The sequence below is a fragment of the Babylonia areolata genome, chromosome 18, assembly GCF_041734735.1.
Source record: "Babylonia areolata isolate BAREFJ2019XMU chromosome 18, ASM4173473v1, whole genome shotgun sequence".
Lineage (NCBI taxonomy): Eukaryota > Metazoa > Mollusca > Gastropoda > Neogastropoda > Buccinidae > Babylonia > Babylonia areolata.
This window is the reverse complement of record NC_134893.1, coordinates 27,763,289-27,779,604: the sequence shown is the minus strand read 5'-3', so window position 1 is coordinate 27,779,604 and position 16,316 is coordinate 27,763,289. Positions and strand designations below refer to the sequence as shown.

General features: G+C 39.3%; 1 protein-coding gene across 1 annotated transcript in view; it reads right to left on the bottom strand.

Moving 5' to 3' along the window:
- Positions 1-15,863, bottom strand: part of LOC143292616 (multidrug resistance-associated protein 1-like) — a 70,302-nt gene extending 54,439 nt beyond the window's left edge. The window contains exons 1-9 of the mRNA XM_076603074.1: positions 15,749-15,863; positions 12,983-13,159; positions 9,678-9,803; positions 8,549-8,686; positions 7,333-7,449; positions 3,449-3,510; positions 1,650-1,781; positions 1,192-1,205; positions 852-857 (exon numbers count right to left, since the gene is read on the bottom strand). Of these exons, the coding sequence (XP_076459189.1) occupies positions 852-857; positions 1,192-1,205; positions 1,650-1,781; positions 3,449-3,510; positions 7,333-7,449; positions 8,549-8,686; positions 9,678-9,803; positions 12,983-13,159; positions 15,749-15,793 (817 nt within the window). The 5' untranslated portion in view covers positions 15,794-15,863. The remainder of the gene's footprint in view (positions 1-851; positions 858-1,191; positions 1,206-1,649; positions 1,782-3,448; positions 3,511-7,332; positions 7,450-8,548; positions 8,687-9,677; positions 9,804-12,982; positions 13,160-15,748) is intronic.
- Positions 15,864-16,316: the final 453 nt, after the last annotated feature.

Sequence of the window (16,316 nt, the reverse complement as noted above, 5' to 3'; positions counted from 1 at the left end):
CCTCTGTGGACAACGCCCCGTCATTGTACGTTGCTTCTGTCTGCATTCTATTCACTGCCGCCCCTCCCTGTCTGTGTCAGGGGCAGATAATAATAATAATAATAATGATAACAGTATTCTCAATTTGTATCACAGCACCTACACCTCCGTGGACACCGCCCCATCCTTGTACGTCGCTTCAATCTGCATGCCGTTCACTGCCACCCCTCCCTGTCTGTGTCAAGGGCAGATAACGATACTAATAAATATAATAATAATGATAATAATATTGTCAGTTTGTATCACAGCACCTACACCTCTGTGGACACCGCCACGTCATTGTACGTTGCTTCTGTCTGCATGCTGTTCACTGCCACCCCTCCCTGTCTGTGTCAGGGGCAGACAGTAATCACGATCATAGTAATAATGTGTTTTTGGGAGGGGGTGGGAGGGGTGGGGGGTTAACCTTGCAACAACATATCCCCGAGGCCCCTTCTTCCATTGAAAATAGTGTTATAACTGCATTCATTGTGTTAACCTATTTTGTGTTATTGAGTTCCACTCATTCATAAAATACTCCAACTGTTTAAACCATCTTTTTTTTTTCTTTTTTTTATAGTCTGTTTATGTTTTCATTGTTTGTCTGTCTTACACGATACATACATGCATTTGCATTACCCCTTTTTTTCTCCTTACATGTTGTATTATCCTTATTTATTCTTTTTTTTTTTTAAGGAAAAACAAGAAAAATGAATGTGATTGTTTATCACCTTGTGCTTGTGAACTGAATAAAAACAAGTGAAAAAAAAGAAAAAAAAGAAGAAAAAAAAAGAAGTCAATTTGTATGACAGCAACTGTTCTCTGTGCCCAACACTCAGCTCATATCACAGACTGACATAGTATGTTTTCTGTGCTTTTTTCCCCCACATCAATATGGCATGGAAGCCTGCCAAAGCTGTAAACTCTCCAGGGTTTAACTCACTTGGGACGACAAGTTTTCTCCCTTGCTTTTTCCCCACAGACGGCCCATTTGTAAGGGTTTGGAAAAAAAATTACAAAAAATACAAAATACTGTGTAAGAAAATGAAACTTTCAGAACTGGTTTATTACGTGTTGAGCTATTACATACAAAAAAAAAAATCAAATTTCTCATCTTATTTTTACAGTTTTGCCATATGTAGAAAATACTGCCAATTTTTCACCCCGAATCACCATACCCATGCTCACTTTCTGCATTAAATTCGCTTTCTTCTTCGTCATCATCCACCTCTTCAATGTCCGACCCTTCAGTTTGTAGATTTCAAGTACTTCGGCAACCCTAAAACATTGCCGTCACTGCCTTGTTCGCTTCACAACATTCTGAGAAGAGGCCGCTTTGCTAACAGGCTGGCACGCGAGCAGACGACTGGTCAGTGACTTTGTCAGCGTGTGTGCGAGACAGGCCACACATCCCAGGCTGACCAATCATATTGTTCGATTGTGGAGTGACCCAGAATAGCGCACTCTGCTTGGCTAATCACAAAATCATGTGTACAGCGCATGATGGAATTTTACTTTCGGAGAATGCTATTCCTTTCCTTCGTCCGAAACCGAATACGTTTTGTGTAGGAATGCGTGAGCATTCCTTCGTCCGGAAAGAGTTAATGGGTCAAGGCGGCAGGAAGAGTTACCTTTTCTTTGGAGACAGTTGTGCCTGCCAGTACTTCTCGTAGCGTTCTTTCACAGCCGCCGAGGTGTCTTCTGGATTGAGGGACCACAGGTCCTCACGAACCAGTGCCTGTTTGTAGCCCCTAACCACCATGCTGAAAGCCAAAGGACATGTTATCTGACAGCAATGCAATGACATTTTATTGAAAAAAAACATACATGAAATAGTGGGGTGATGGCCTAGAGGTAACGCGTCCGCCTTGGAAGCGAGAGAATCTGAGTGCGCTGGTTCGAATCACAGTTCAGCCGCCGATATTTTCTCCCCCTCCACTAGACCTTGAGTGGTGGTCTGGACGCTAGTCATTCGGATGAGACGATAAACCGAGGTCCCGTGTGCAGCATGCATTTAGCGCATGTAAAAGAACCCACGGCAACAAAAGGGTTGTTCCTGGCAAAATTCTGTAGAAAAATCCACTTCGATAGGAAAAACAAATAAAACTACATGCAGGAAAAAATACAAAAAAATGGGTGGCGCTGTAGGAGGAGAGCAGCCCAAATTTCACACAGAGAAATCTGATGTGATAAAAAGAAATACAAATACAAATACAAATGTTCATTCCAAGCTCCGCTCCTCACAAATAAGTTGGATCAAAGAATAGAAAATTGGATTCTAGACACATTCACGCATATAAGTGAACACAAAATACGCACTACATGCCAGACCGCACATGTGCATGAACACACCGTTACATATATTCCAACAAATACATACTTTAAACACACCTGCCTGTTCATGTGGGCGCGCGCAAACACACACTCACACACATGTGTAATTATAGAAAATACCAATAAACAGACAGTCATGAATTATCGCTCATCAGTGTCTCAGTTTCCACCCAACACTCGACTTGATGAAATAAGCTGGTTGCACTTTTTAAATGTTTCGTAAAGAAAATGAGACACTTGCAATACAGTCATTTCAACATCTGCTGCCATAACTTCTGCTTCTGCATCTGGTCCATTTGGATATATTCTTTGGATTATCTGACAGCGAGGTAGCCTGAGAGAGAGAGAGAGAGAGAGAGGGGGGGGGGGAGACAGACACACAGAGAGAGAGAGAGAGAGAGAGAGAGAGAGAGAGAGAGAGAGGGAGAGCTTGAAGATGAACTCAAATGTTTTACTGAGGGTAAAAGGATAAGCTAGCTACATTTCTTTTCACTATGCCCTCATAACAACAAATAATGATTTAAAAAAACAACAACCCCAAACATGAAAAACAAACCCAATGAAGCAGAAAGAAGGACAAGAAGAAAATGGAGGAGGAGGAGGAGGAGGAGGAGGAAGAGGAGGAAAATGACAGCAATAAAAGAAAAAGAAAAGAAGTATGAAAGATAGAGAAACACAGGCAACTTGATGAAATCATAATCCTAACTTCGAAAAGGTTGAGAAACAAACCAAGTAATCATTTCAGAAGAAGAATTCAGACCAAAATGTATATTTACTCTGTGTGTGTGTGTGTGTGTGTGTGAGCGAGAGTGAGTGAAAATGTGTGTGCAAACTGAGTGAGCGTCTGTGTTTGTGTTTGTGTTTGTGTGTGTGTGCGTGCGTGCGTGCGTATGTGTGTGTGTGTGTGTACATACGCATGTGCATGCAAGTAGAATCAGTATGGGAGTAAGGCCACTCACTTAAAAAAAAAAAAGTGCAGAAAAAACAACAAAAATACCCAGCAGTTGCTGTACCAGATCAACTATCAAATAACAGTGCCTACTGAACATCAAAGCATAATGGATCTCCTCTGTCACACAATGAACAAGTCCCCTACCTGGTAAACCACCAGAACGTGATGCGGGACAGAAAGGACGCGCTTCCTTCTGGACATGGATTCTGCAATCAACACATCACATCCTCCAATAACTCATCACATTCACCAATATAATCATATTCTGCTAAGACATATTGCAGTCTTTATTTAAATTTCTTATTTTACACTTCACAAGGGGTAGAGTGATGGCTAAGAGGTAACACGTCTGCCTAAGAAGCGAGAGAATCTGAGTGCACTGGGTCGAATCCTGGCACAGTCGCCAGTATTTTCTCCCCCTCCATTTGACCTTGAGTGGTGGTCTGGAAGCTAGTCATTCAGATGAGACGATAAACAGAGGTCCCGTGAGCAGCATGCATTTAGCGCATGTAAAAAACCCACGGGATTAAAAGAGTCGTCCCCGGCAAAATTCTGTAGGAAAATCCACTTTGATAAGAAAACAAATAAACAAAAAAAAACTGCAGGCAGGAAAAAATAAAAAAAACAATGGGAGGTGCTATCAGTGTAGTGACATGCTCTCCCTGGGGAGAGCAGCCCGAATTTCACACAGAGAAATTTGCTGCGACAAAAAAAAAAAAAAAAAAAAAAAAAAAAAAAAAAAATCTAATACATTACAATATTCTGGAATCACATGGTGATGGCACCACATCAAAGAATGTGTGCTTCAATATTCCGCATTCATGTATCACATCATCTAATGACCAATCATACTGCATAGTATTCTGCAATTACATCACATTCTCCAAAGACCAACTGCCACGCTTCACAAATTTCTGCAAACATACGTCACATCATCCAGTGACTCGTCACACTTCACGTTACTCTATGATGACATTCTTCAACCTTCATTGACTAATTACAATATTCTGCGATCATGCATCACATCATTATCATCCAATCATGCAACTTTCTGCATGAATGCCTCACACCATCCAATGAGTAATCACTCATCACAATATTCCACAGTCCAACAGTACATTATCTTATGAATTCAACATGACAGCTTCTATCATTAGTTCTATATCTGCTTGAATTCATTTACCACACTGTTTCCATTAACTCTGAATGAGATGATAAACTGAGATCTCGTGTGCAGCATGCATTAATGTCATGTAAAAGACTCATGGAAACAACATAGGGGTTGTCCCTGGCAAAATTCTGTAGAAAAACCCACTTTGATGGGAAAACAAATACACTTGCAGACAGAAAAAAACAAATAAATAAGGAGGGGGAGGGGCTGGTGGGAGGGGGGGGGGTGCTTTCACTGTAGCGACAAGCTTTCCCAAGGGAGTGCAGCCTGAATTTAACACGGAGAAATCTGTTGTGACAAAACAGAGGTTCAGTACAGTACAGTACAGGACAACAAGAGAGGCAAGGCCTTCAAGACTCACTTGTGATACACTTTAAAAAAAAAAAAAAAAATCTAATCATTAAAATGTGTTCTGTATTTGTTATTATAAAGCTTCGCGTTAAAAAAAGAAAAAAAAAGTCCTAACCAAACAATATTGCACCTCTGGGATGGGCACAAAAAAAAAAATCCATCCCAGAGGTGCAATATTGTTTTAAACAAGGTGACTGGAAAGAACTGAATTTTTCCTATTTTTATGCCTAATTTGGTGTCAACTGACAAAGCATTTGCAGAGAAAATGTCAATGTTAAAGTTTACCACAGACATACACATACACACACACACACACACACAGAGACAAACGATCACCGGGTTAAAACATACTCACTTTGTTTACACAAGTGAGTCAATAAAGGACAATACAATACAATACCTCCAGCTATGTACAACAATCTGAGATGCCCACCCCACCATCCCCCTCCAGAATAAGAACCTAAGAATTCATGTATGACAAACTGAATACAACACAAGCACTGTGCAAACTGGAAACACCGAAAAGTTATACCCTGACTGTGTATAAACTCTGGTGGTTTCTCTCTGTGTATATTTCAATGTGTTCAAATGAAAGAAAGCAGAAGAAATGTGGATAATTTGTCTGCATGTCCTAACATCACTGACAAGATAGTGCATTAAAGACATCCTTCACAGCAACTACTGCTGAAAATTTCAGCAGACAGAAACTCTGCCACAGCAAAGAGCAAACTCCTGAAGATTAAAGCCTTGCTGTTGCTGAACTTGAGCAGCTGGCATTCCTGTATTTTGAGACAAGTCCAGTTAAGTCAGGCATCGTTATATTTATCATATTTATCAATGTAAAAATGAAACAGGACAATATGAATCCCACTAAACCTACTCATATATACTAACAACTGATCCATTACAACACAGAGCAAATTCCATCCATTTCCAGCCATGAATAAACATTCACAGACAGAGTCACTATCAGTATCCATTATGGAGTCACTAACAGTGTCCATACATATCTATTCAAAAACCACATTTTGAAGCAAAAAAATTGCAAAATTTATCCATCTGAAGCATAGTCACACAAAAAAGGAGTTTAACTCACTCCGGATGAATAGTTTTCTCCCTTGTTTTCTCCTGCAGACGACCCACTTGTTAGGGTTAGAAAAAAAATCACAAAATATACAAAACACAAAGTAACTGAATGAAACTCCCTATACTTGACCCACTGACCCCTCTTCTAATGTCGTGTGTACACCCACCCCCCTCCCTCGCTTCACAGCCCTCAGAAGCTGAGTCAATGTCAGTACCTTCTTGTTGGTAGCTTTCTTCACTGCAGATACTTTATTAAACGTCTTCATCATCCTTGTCGATGTTGAAACCTTTATTTTGAAGCATTTCAATCACTTCAGCAACAGTAAAATGCAGCTATCATGATCTAGTGTGCTTAAAAAAAAATAAAAAAAATCCACTTGTATTGCCAGCCACGCCATTTTCAATACGTATGCAGATTAGTTTGTCATGTCGGGTACCAAGGTCAATGGCTGGCCAGCGAGTGCATAGTCACAGAAACCTCACGAAGAAACTTTCCATTCGACCCCTGATTCGGTCGCAATGCCAGGTGTAGTGGCAATTTTTATGCTACCCCACGAGGAAAACATGGACAAATTTTTAATTGTCGAAACCGCTATAGCGTTCCGTCGTCCAGAACGCTACTTTATGTCAGGAACGCTATAGCATTCCATCGTCCGGAGTAAGTTAACAGATACATTTAACTTACTTTTTTTTTTTAAAACCCACCAAGATAGTTACAACATCTGTGTTCACAAAAAGAGTACAACATAAACATCTAATTTACACAACATAAAAAAGCATCAATACAAAAAAGAAAAAAGGCACTCACCAAAAGTCAACTCAATAAAAGGAGACACAGACAAAGAAAAATCTACATGTATATCCACCAACAACTTACCACTACAGCTGGCTAAAAACAGGAATACAAATTCAGGTAAGTTTTAGAAGGATTAATATTAATGTACACACACCCTGGAGGAACGAGATCATCAACCATCACACACTGTCCAAACCTGACAGTGCCCAAATCAAACAGGTTTGTAGACATATAGCCTGGCACATATTCAAAGGGAATTAACATTGCTTCCACACAGCACAAATCCTTTCTGTTTCATTCTATTCTGCAGCTAATGCTTTATCTGTAACAAGTTACCTGCTTCAGGTACAAATGAACTGATGGTCTTTTTCTTGTTCTTAAATTTCACTGTCAATAGCTTGACCAAATGTGTGAACATGTGCTGTAAAAGAAAAAGTAAAATGCAAACAGAATGAACTCATGAGAAAAATTTGTGAACAAGTTGACAAAGAGAGATGTACTTTGTTCAGATAAATCAGATCGTGTTCAATGCACTTTTTAAGGAAGATGATTTCATGGGTAAAAAAACATTGGTTTTTGCTCATTAATGACATAAAAACCAAACAGTAACAGAAACAGACTCACCAGCTCTTGCTGCACTTGCTCAAACTGAGGCTTCCTGTCCACCAGGGTAGACAGCACAAAAGAGGCAGCCACCAACAGGAAGAAAAAGATGGCATCCAACCCCTGAGTTATTTGCCCCTGTCGTCAGATCAACAGTAAAGTCAGTAATTCAACTTCCCAGCCAAACATTTATCAGAACTCAAACCCAATTATCACTACTAAAAAAATACTCATCATAACTCTTGGTTACTACTGAAATTCAACTAGTTATTTCATTTTTTCACATACTGATAATTCTGTTTTTTGTAGCCCTGACATGGCCTTGTTTTGAGTAGACAATAAGTATGAAAAAAGAGCAAATTTTTAAATGATGCTGAACCTCTGCTATGTGCATGATATCAAGCAATAATAAAAACAGCTGGGAGTTCAAACCTCTCTGAAGATTTCATTTGCGGAAGTGTATGAAAACATCAATATCAAACACACAAAAGCACTTGTACGTGCCGTCATGCCAGAACCTACTTCACTTGCTCATGGCAAACTGGTTTTTTTGTGATGAGGTCCATGAGCTTCTGCACACCACACATATGACATCTTTCCACTTTGTCTGTACTGCTTGCAATGCATGATTCACTTCCATAAATTTGTATGTGAATGTACCAAATAGATCATGATCAGTGTTTTATTACAGAGCTGAAATACTTTTCACAGCAGCACAGCGAATCCCACTATGTTGTTCCATGTTCAGAGATGCCAACCCCTGCCATGTGTTTTTAGGAACGATCAGGAAATTTGGTTGGAACATTTCAAATTTGGTAGGAACACCTGGAGGCATACAAGGCATATAAACACTTGGACCTACCCACAACACAATGTAACTGCTATGATTAAGCTGATTGGTCCATTCAATGATGTTTCAATGCAAACACTCATGCAATTAGCTGAGCATCACCACGTGAGACCAAGGTTCGTAGTGACTGCCCTGGCCTTGTGATCGATAGGTCTAGAGTGCCTGGGTCATGTTACGACAGGAAAGCATATGTGACCAAGCTATGTTGTCGAAAATGAACTCGTCGGAACAATTTGATGTTGGCATAATGGTGGAACAAACTGTGAATGAGCATAACAAAATACTGCAAAATCGTAACAGGTAGCACCTCTGTAAGTGTGTTACTGAGTCGATATTTTGTGTATGAAGGTGGTTGTGTTGCTCAACTTCTTGTGCTTGCCAACACACCTGCACCATGTAGCGTTTGATCTTGCTGCGCAGGATGACGATGGAGGAGAGGAGGAGGAGGAGCCAGAAGATAAGCAGGTACCCCGACGTCCTGATCCCCTTGTATCGCTCCAGAAACATCACCCACAGAACAAGACCCTGCCACAAACAACAATTCTCACACGTCATCACACAACAACATATACACAGCCATCTTGCTCACAGGATATCACAGAACTGCACATGCACAGACATCTTGTTCACACACTTTCATACAACTACACATGCACAGACATCTTGTTCACACATTTTCACGCAACCACACATACTGACCACATACATGACACTGACGTTTACTCAGAAATCAGAATCTCACAATGCATCAACAACATATCACATCAAACATGCCCGGCTGCATCTTTTTTTTTTTGTCTCCCAACCCATTTTTCTGTTATATTTCCCTTCTGTTACCCTCACACCCCTCTTACGACACCAATGACCTGTACACAGAATCAGAATCAGAATAACTTTAATATCTCAGTAGAAAAATTAAGTAGATATCCAACCCCAGGCATGTTTTGTAACAGACTCAGTATTACCAGCGAAACAGGGAACAGTTTCAGTTTCAGTTTCAGCAGCTCAAGGAGGCGTCACTGCGTTTGGACAAATTCATATACGCTACACCACATCTGCCAAGCAGATGCCTGACCAGCAGCGTAACCCAACGCGCTTTGTCAGGCCATGAGAAAAAAATAATAAAATAAAATAAATAAATAAATAAATAGCAGAGGGGACTGAATATGTATATATATATTTTTTTTCTCCTTATTTTTCTTTCTTTTCTTTTCTTTTTTTCTCTCTTAATTTTGAAACAATGTAGTGTACGTAAACTGTGTGTGTGTGTGTGTGTGTGTGTGTGTGTGTGTGTGGTACGAGGGGTGTGAAGGTAACAGAAGGGAAATATATAGGAAAATGGGCTGTGAGACACACAAAAAAAAGAAAAATGGGGAACAATAAATACTAAGTCACGATTAAGGCCGCTCTCAGGGGGGAGAACCTGTGCTGCTGCTGAGTCACTTTGTTGGTGTGTTCAATAGAGCTGGCTGTGATATAATTCACTGTAAGCAGGAAGGACCCAGATGTCACTCACCATGGCCAGAATCATCACCAGGGGAGAGATGAAGTTGACTGGGGGCTCACTGCCATGTCTGACGTGCTCCACCACGGCTAGGACACACATCACCCCCATCACCACCGCTACCAGCACTGACAAAACCTGAAAAAAACCCCAAAAAACAAAAACAAAAATGAAACAGTGAAAAGCAGGTTAACCACACCTGAAATAGGAGCACACACACACACACACACACACACTAAAAACTACTACGAACACAGCTCCCATGATAATACCAAATCCCAACTTCATATTCATAGTCTGAGAATGCAGGTGCCTCACACATGCTGACATGCTGAAAGTAACTGCAATTAACATTTGTCAAATGCACCAACATAAATAATGATTGACAGCTACAATATATATCATGAGCTGAGACACTGATATACCTGAATTACATAGGTAAATTGATGCACAAAAAAATTATTCACATACAAAAAGGCATTCACTGGTGAAAACAAAAAGCACTAATTAAACACACAGAGGCAGACTCGCTGACAATATTCTATGACAGCAGTTTAAGAACAAAGTGACTGCACATGCTAACACACTGAACAACAAAAAATACACACGTAAAATGAATGGGAAAAAAAAACAGGAAAAAAACCCACCAACATTTTTTTTTTCTGACTTTCTAAAGTAAAATTAATTTCTATTCATTTAATATATTATTTCAAATGTGTGTGTGTGTGTACATGTGTGTGTGTGTGTGTGTGTGTGTGTGTGTGTGTGTGTGTGTGTGAAGACACAGCCAACTGTATTATACACAGTTATATTTGAAAAGATGACTCAGTTTACTGTTTGTTATTCATAACATGTCCTATCAATCTCTGTCTTTAAAAAAATATGTTTTAAACATGTATAATCATTCAATAAAGTGACAGTCTTTAACAAATGGATGAAAGGAATTAAAAAAAAATCTTCATCTGTCAGATACTGAGAAATAGTTGATAATTTTGCAACTTTTACAAATTACATTTTTACAGTTACAGTTATCAACAACATATCCATGGTTTTTGGTCTGCAACATTAAACCACCTCAAAACAAAGCAAACAAATCAAAGCAAAACCCGTCACTGCATTCAAATAATATTTAAGTTAACATCAGAATGATTTAATATCAATAGCAGCTCTAGCCAATTTTCATTGTTGTTGTTTGTTTTGTTTCAACACTGAACAGCAGCCAGGTGTAATATGATAAAGGATTTCATTAGATGAATCACACTCAATGATTAAAAAAAAAAAGGCATAATCATTTAAATTTGACATCCAAGGTCATATCTTGTAAAGCAGCAAATGAACATCATATATTTTTTTTAAACAAAACAAAATAAATAAACAACATCAAGGTAACAAATGGATTAACCTTTAGTGTGCTTCACACTTGTTTTAGTGTTTGCAGACACTTGTCATAAATTTACACAGATAGTTGAGATACATGCATAGAAAAAGAATTCTATTTCTCCTTTATAAGGACCTTAATTCACTCTCATATCTGCCAGATCAAATCAAATCAAACCATGTTGTCTATAGCCCAGCTGACTGCTAAAGGGCCATCTCAGTGCTGATCACCCAATATTTCTTAAAACCAATAAAAAAACAAAACAAAATAATGCTAACAGGTTGATTAAAACATAAAAAGAAATGAATCTCTCACTGCTCATTCAAACCACATACAACTGAAACCACATTTAAAGATTTTGTGACAGTATAAAAAAGATCACTTCACCAACAGAAGTCTCAGACCATGTAAAATTCAAATCCTGCTGAAAACATTAACTTCCCCCAGGAACTGGAGAAGAATGTCAGGTGTGGAGAGAGGGGGGTGTGGGGCTGGGGGGCATTCCGGATACATCTGCCAGACAGCTCAGGTGTTCTATTGTTGTAAATCACTTTACATTATGTAAAGTGACTCATGAGGAAACAAAACAACAGCAGCGAATAAACTGAAAGGTTGCTTTGCAGTGTGCATATCCTACCAGGAACAGGTTCTTGGTTCTACATTTAAAAAAAAAAGTCGGTCATCCACTCAGTACGTGTAGTTATTCCTGTATTCCACATCTGTACTATATCTGTCTCTTCGAAAGAAGATCATCTGGATTTAGTTTTGCTGTGCTGTGCTGTGCTGTGCTGTGCTGTGCTGTGCTGTGCTGTGCTGTGTGTGTGTGTGTGTGTGTGTGTGCGTGTGTGTGTGTGTATGGGTGTGTGAGATGGGATCGGCGATACTTAGGAATATGTGTAAGTGTTTATCTAATGATTATTATAATTATTGGTATTATCATCATTATTGTTTTATTTTTTAACTCTCTTTTACCTTGAAAAAAAAAATCAATTTCAAATGTCAAATGAAAAAAAAACATGGAATGTTCCAGTCAGCCCACAGCAGCTATGCAGGTAACAGCCATGAACTCACTGGTGACTGTTACTGTGAGGGAATTTCACAAGACAGTAACTTGACAATGTTTCCACAAACACATCATCGGAACGCACGTGACACATGAGGCGAAGTTTTCACAATATCCATGACGTGTTGCATGCCTGAGTGTATCCCTTTCTCCTGATGAATATTTTCTCCAAGCTCTATGCTGTTATCCGACTGATTAAGGAAATTCCATGACAAGAAACACCTTAGTCTAAATGAATTTGAGAACCTGATGGATTTCTATGTTTTAGTATGGTTTTTCTGTGTGGTGCCCCAATGGCTCTTCATAAATTTAAGGGAGAAGGAGAAGATGATTTATTTTTTTCAACTTGTTATGATTGCATGGTTCTACTCATGCAAATATAATTTGTATTCAAACACACATATATCTGTTTTCCTCTTATATATATATATATATATATATATTTTTTTTTTTTTTTTTTTTTTTTCCTGAGTCAAATTCATTTTAAGATCAAACCTGTCAAATAAGGAACAGTGGTATAATAAAAAAAAAGAAATAAAAAAAAAAAAAGAAATAAAAAAGCAGCAAGTACCTCTGTCAAAAAAACCCACACACAAACAAGCAAAAACCAAAGGAGGAGACATTTCAGTTTAAAAGTGTAAAAGAACCAAGAGAGCCTGACAGGTCTCATATTTTCTATCATTTTCACTCTCAGACTTCTTTGTTCATGGGCTGCAACTCCCATGTTCACTCATATGTACGCGAGTGGGCTTTCACATGTGTGACTGTACTTACCCCTCCATGTAAGCAGCCATACTCCATTTTCAGGTGAACTACTAAGACAAATACCACCTCCTTCAACATTGACAAAAAGGAAGCCTACGGAAGAGAACAGACCATTTTGGTGACGTTGAGCCAGTTGAGGCTGATGAGTCGGTCTTGGAGCTGCCAGAGGGAGTAGAGTTTGTATGGCGCCAGCAGCAAGAGGAAGGCCACTGGCATCCACATCAGCATTGTCTTTTGGAAACATGGCGTGAAGTCTGGGTCCGTTGTGTTCCATGTCACCTGTTCATCCTGGTCACATACAGTATATAAATATATACATAATATACATATACAAATATATGTAGATACATATACATAGATGCATTATATATATATATATATATATATATATATATATACATACAGACATAGATCTATTATATGTAGATCAATATATGCCAAAAGAGACAGATATATAGAGAGAGTGACTAAGAGAGAGAATTTCAATTCTGATATACATATACACACACAAATGTACGGAGAGAGAGAGAGAGAGAGAGAGAGAGAGAGAGAGAGACATTCACGCACACACACACACAGATATAAATAAATATATCTTGATACATCTACAGATATATTAAAATTTGATTTGACAAAATAGACAGTATTTTATCTCCAATAACAGAAATTAATTTGTGGGGTAAAAAATAAACAATACACTTGAATTGCGTTCATTCAATAAGAATACATAAATGTAAAAGGTATAAAACATTTAATGTTAACTTGTATTGTTGTAAGTAGACCACACAGTGACACATACAATAATCAGTTATACACATGCAATAATCAAAGCAGACATAGAATTCTTAAATGTTAATGTGGAGTAAACCACACAAACGATATTAAATAATCATAGTCACAAACATGCAATAATGACAGACTTGGATGGCATTTTATAATTAAACTAGACATATACACTAACAGAAAAAAGATTCAAAACAAGACATTAAAAGTTCTGTACTAGTAGCAGTATAAAGGCCCGAAATAATACTGGCTTACACACCTAAGCTGCTGTCTGACAAGGATCACTCTAATTTCTCTCCCTCACACTCTTTAATTTTGGAGGTAGGGTGTGGGGGTGAGGGTTTGGAATCTTAACACATCAGAGACTATGTTTGTGTATCTACTGCCATTACTGCATGACTATAAACAATCTATCTTATGAGTATGACTACCGGGTATGTTTTAAACTGTTCAAATATATATATCTAATGACACCAATGAAAAACTGAAAAGGCTATCAACACCTTTTTTTCTATTAATGACCACCTTTAATTACAGTAAATGACACAGTTTTATTCATTTGTTTGTATCAATTTATTCTTTTATGGAGTCACTGAGTCAGTGTAGCAGAAAAGGTTCTATTACTAATGCTGTGGATCGCCACATCAACACTGATCACAGAACTGTAATTGCCCCAGAAGCAGATAGCATGAGAATGTTTTAAGTTCTGTGACAATCCGTACCACTACCAGATTATTTCCCTGTCAGAAACAAAAAAACGGGAAGTCATCCCTCTCAAGTCTACAATAAATACCATGCCCCCTCATGCAACACAACAAGATTGGCAGTTGAGCCATAGTCAACACAGTCACAGAGTCAGATGCCTGATGCAAACCTTGCTAATGATAATGACGTGAAAAGAAGAAGAAAAAAACAACAAAAAGACTGTGGGTGAGCTGAATGATCTTTATCAGAAGTTCAGCCGGTGCACTTTTCACATTTACATGGAGTGACAGCACAGAACTTTACAGATAAACACAGGCATATCATTTAATTACACTGGCAACACACACACACACTCCTATTCTACAAACACACACACACACACACACACACACTGTCACAAGGCTAGGTTCATCTGATTTCTTTTTCTGTTGCTGGCTTTTGTTTTTTTTTCCAAACATGACACCCACCCCCACCTCACACTGAATTCCCCATTCCCTGATATCATATACTATAGTAACAGCCCCCAGATTTTGGACAGTGCGTAATCAAACTCAAAGTAACTATCACAACTTTAGGCTTAATAACAGTCACAACATTAGGCTTACGAATAACACTATTTGAGGGTGCAAACCATGGCCATGACCAGGAAATGAGTCAGAACATTACAATATGATACAAAGTTCAATTGGAGGAAACATGTTCAATGTCCTGCTTGCCCACACATAACTTCTCTCTCTCTCTCCCTTTTAAACCTTATCTGGATCAGCCCTGAAAGTATGTGAACCAGGAATTGTGACCCTAAAGAGGTCAGGAATTGTGACCCTAAAGAAGTCAGCGCACTCAAGGCTGTCAGCAAGACCCTTCTTATCTCAATGGGGTCAAGCCCCACACCTGCACGTTTTATCACATGCTTCACGTCACTGCTTCACGTTATACCTTCATGTTAAAAATTAGTATGTTTCAGGCTACGTGAATCAAAACTACGTGAACTGAAACTTCCCGTTGCAGTACTTCTGCTTCACGTTGCAACGCGAGTCACGTATCGTTCCCTGGTGTCCAGGCGTGGTATCAAAGCCATCAGTCGATTACACATTAATGTACAAGAAAAGGTTTTTCAAAAGAACCGAAGCTTGTGGCAGCCATGAAATTTGTAACAGTGATGCAATCACACTTGGGCGTCACCGTAGCATCTTCAGTTAGGTAATGGCCGTGCGCCAGCAGCAGCAACAAAGCCATCTCTCTCAACCCGCCACTGCGGCCTTTGCAAAAAACACCATTTACAGAGAAAACTGAAACGAAAATCGATATAAGTCATACATGTGATAATAACTATATACAGTAATGAAAACACGAACAGACTGAGAGTTCAAATTTCACGGAATATCTTACCCAAAAAGGCGAGCCGCAAAACCCAGCTTTTTCCGCGTCCGCCATGCTTGTCAAGTGCGGTAACTCTGGAACGTCGTGCGTGCGCGCGTGGGTGAATGCGGCCAATCGCGTGAGCGCCAAGGTCACACTGCGAAGCCCCCAAACCCCACGGACGTAATTGTAAGTCCGTGCCTTACCCCCACCCCTACCCCCAACCCCATCTTGCCTGCCTTCTCGATCTGCTCCGGACGGAGAAACAAAGCTTTTCAGTTTCGGTTTCAGTTTCAGTTTCAGTTGCTCAAGGAGGCGTCACTGCGTTCGGACAAATCCATATACGCTACACCACATCTGCCAAGCAGATGCCTGACCAGCAGCGTAACCCAACGCGCTTAGTCAGGCCTTGGGGAAAAAAAAAGGTGAATAAATAATAAAGCTGTTCGATTCTCTGCAATGCTAACTTGCTGTTGTACGTGCGACGCTCGATGTGTATGTCACGAGCAAGAGGCAAAATGAATCCGGCACACGTTTTGGAAACTACACGTCCGAGTTCTTCTTCTTCGTCCTTTAAAGAAGAAAACTGAGAAGAAGA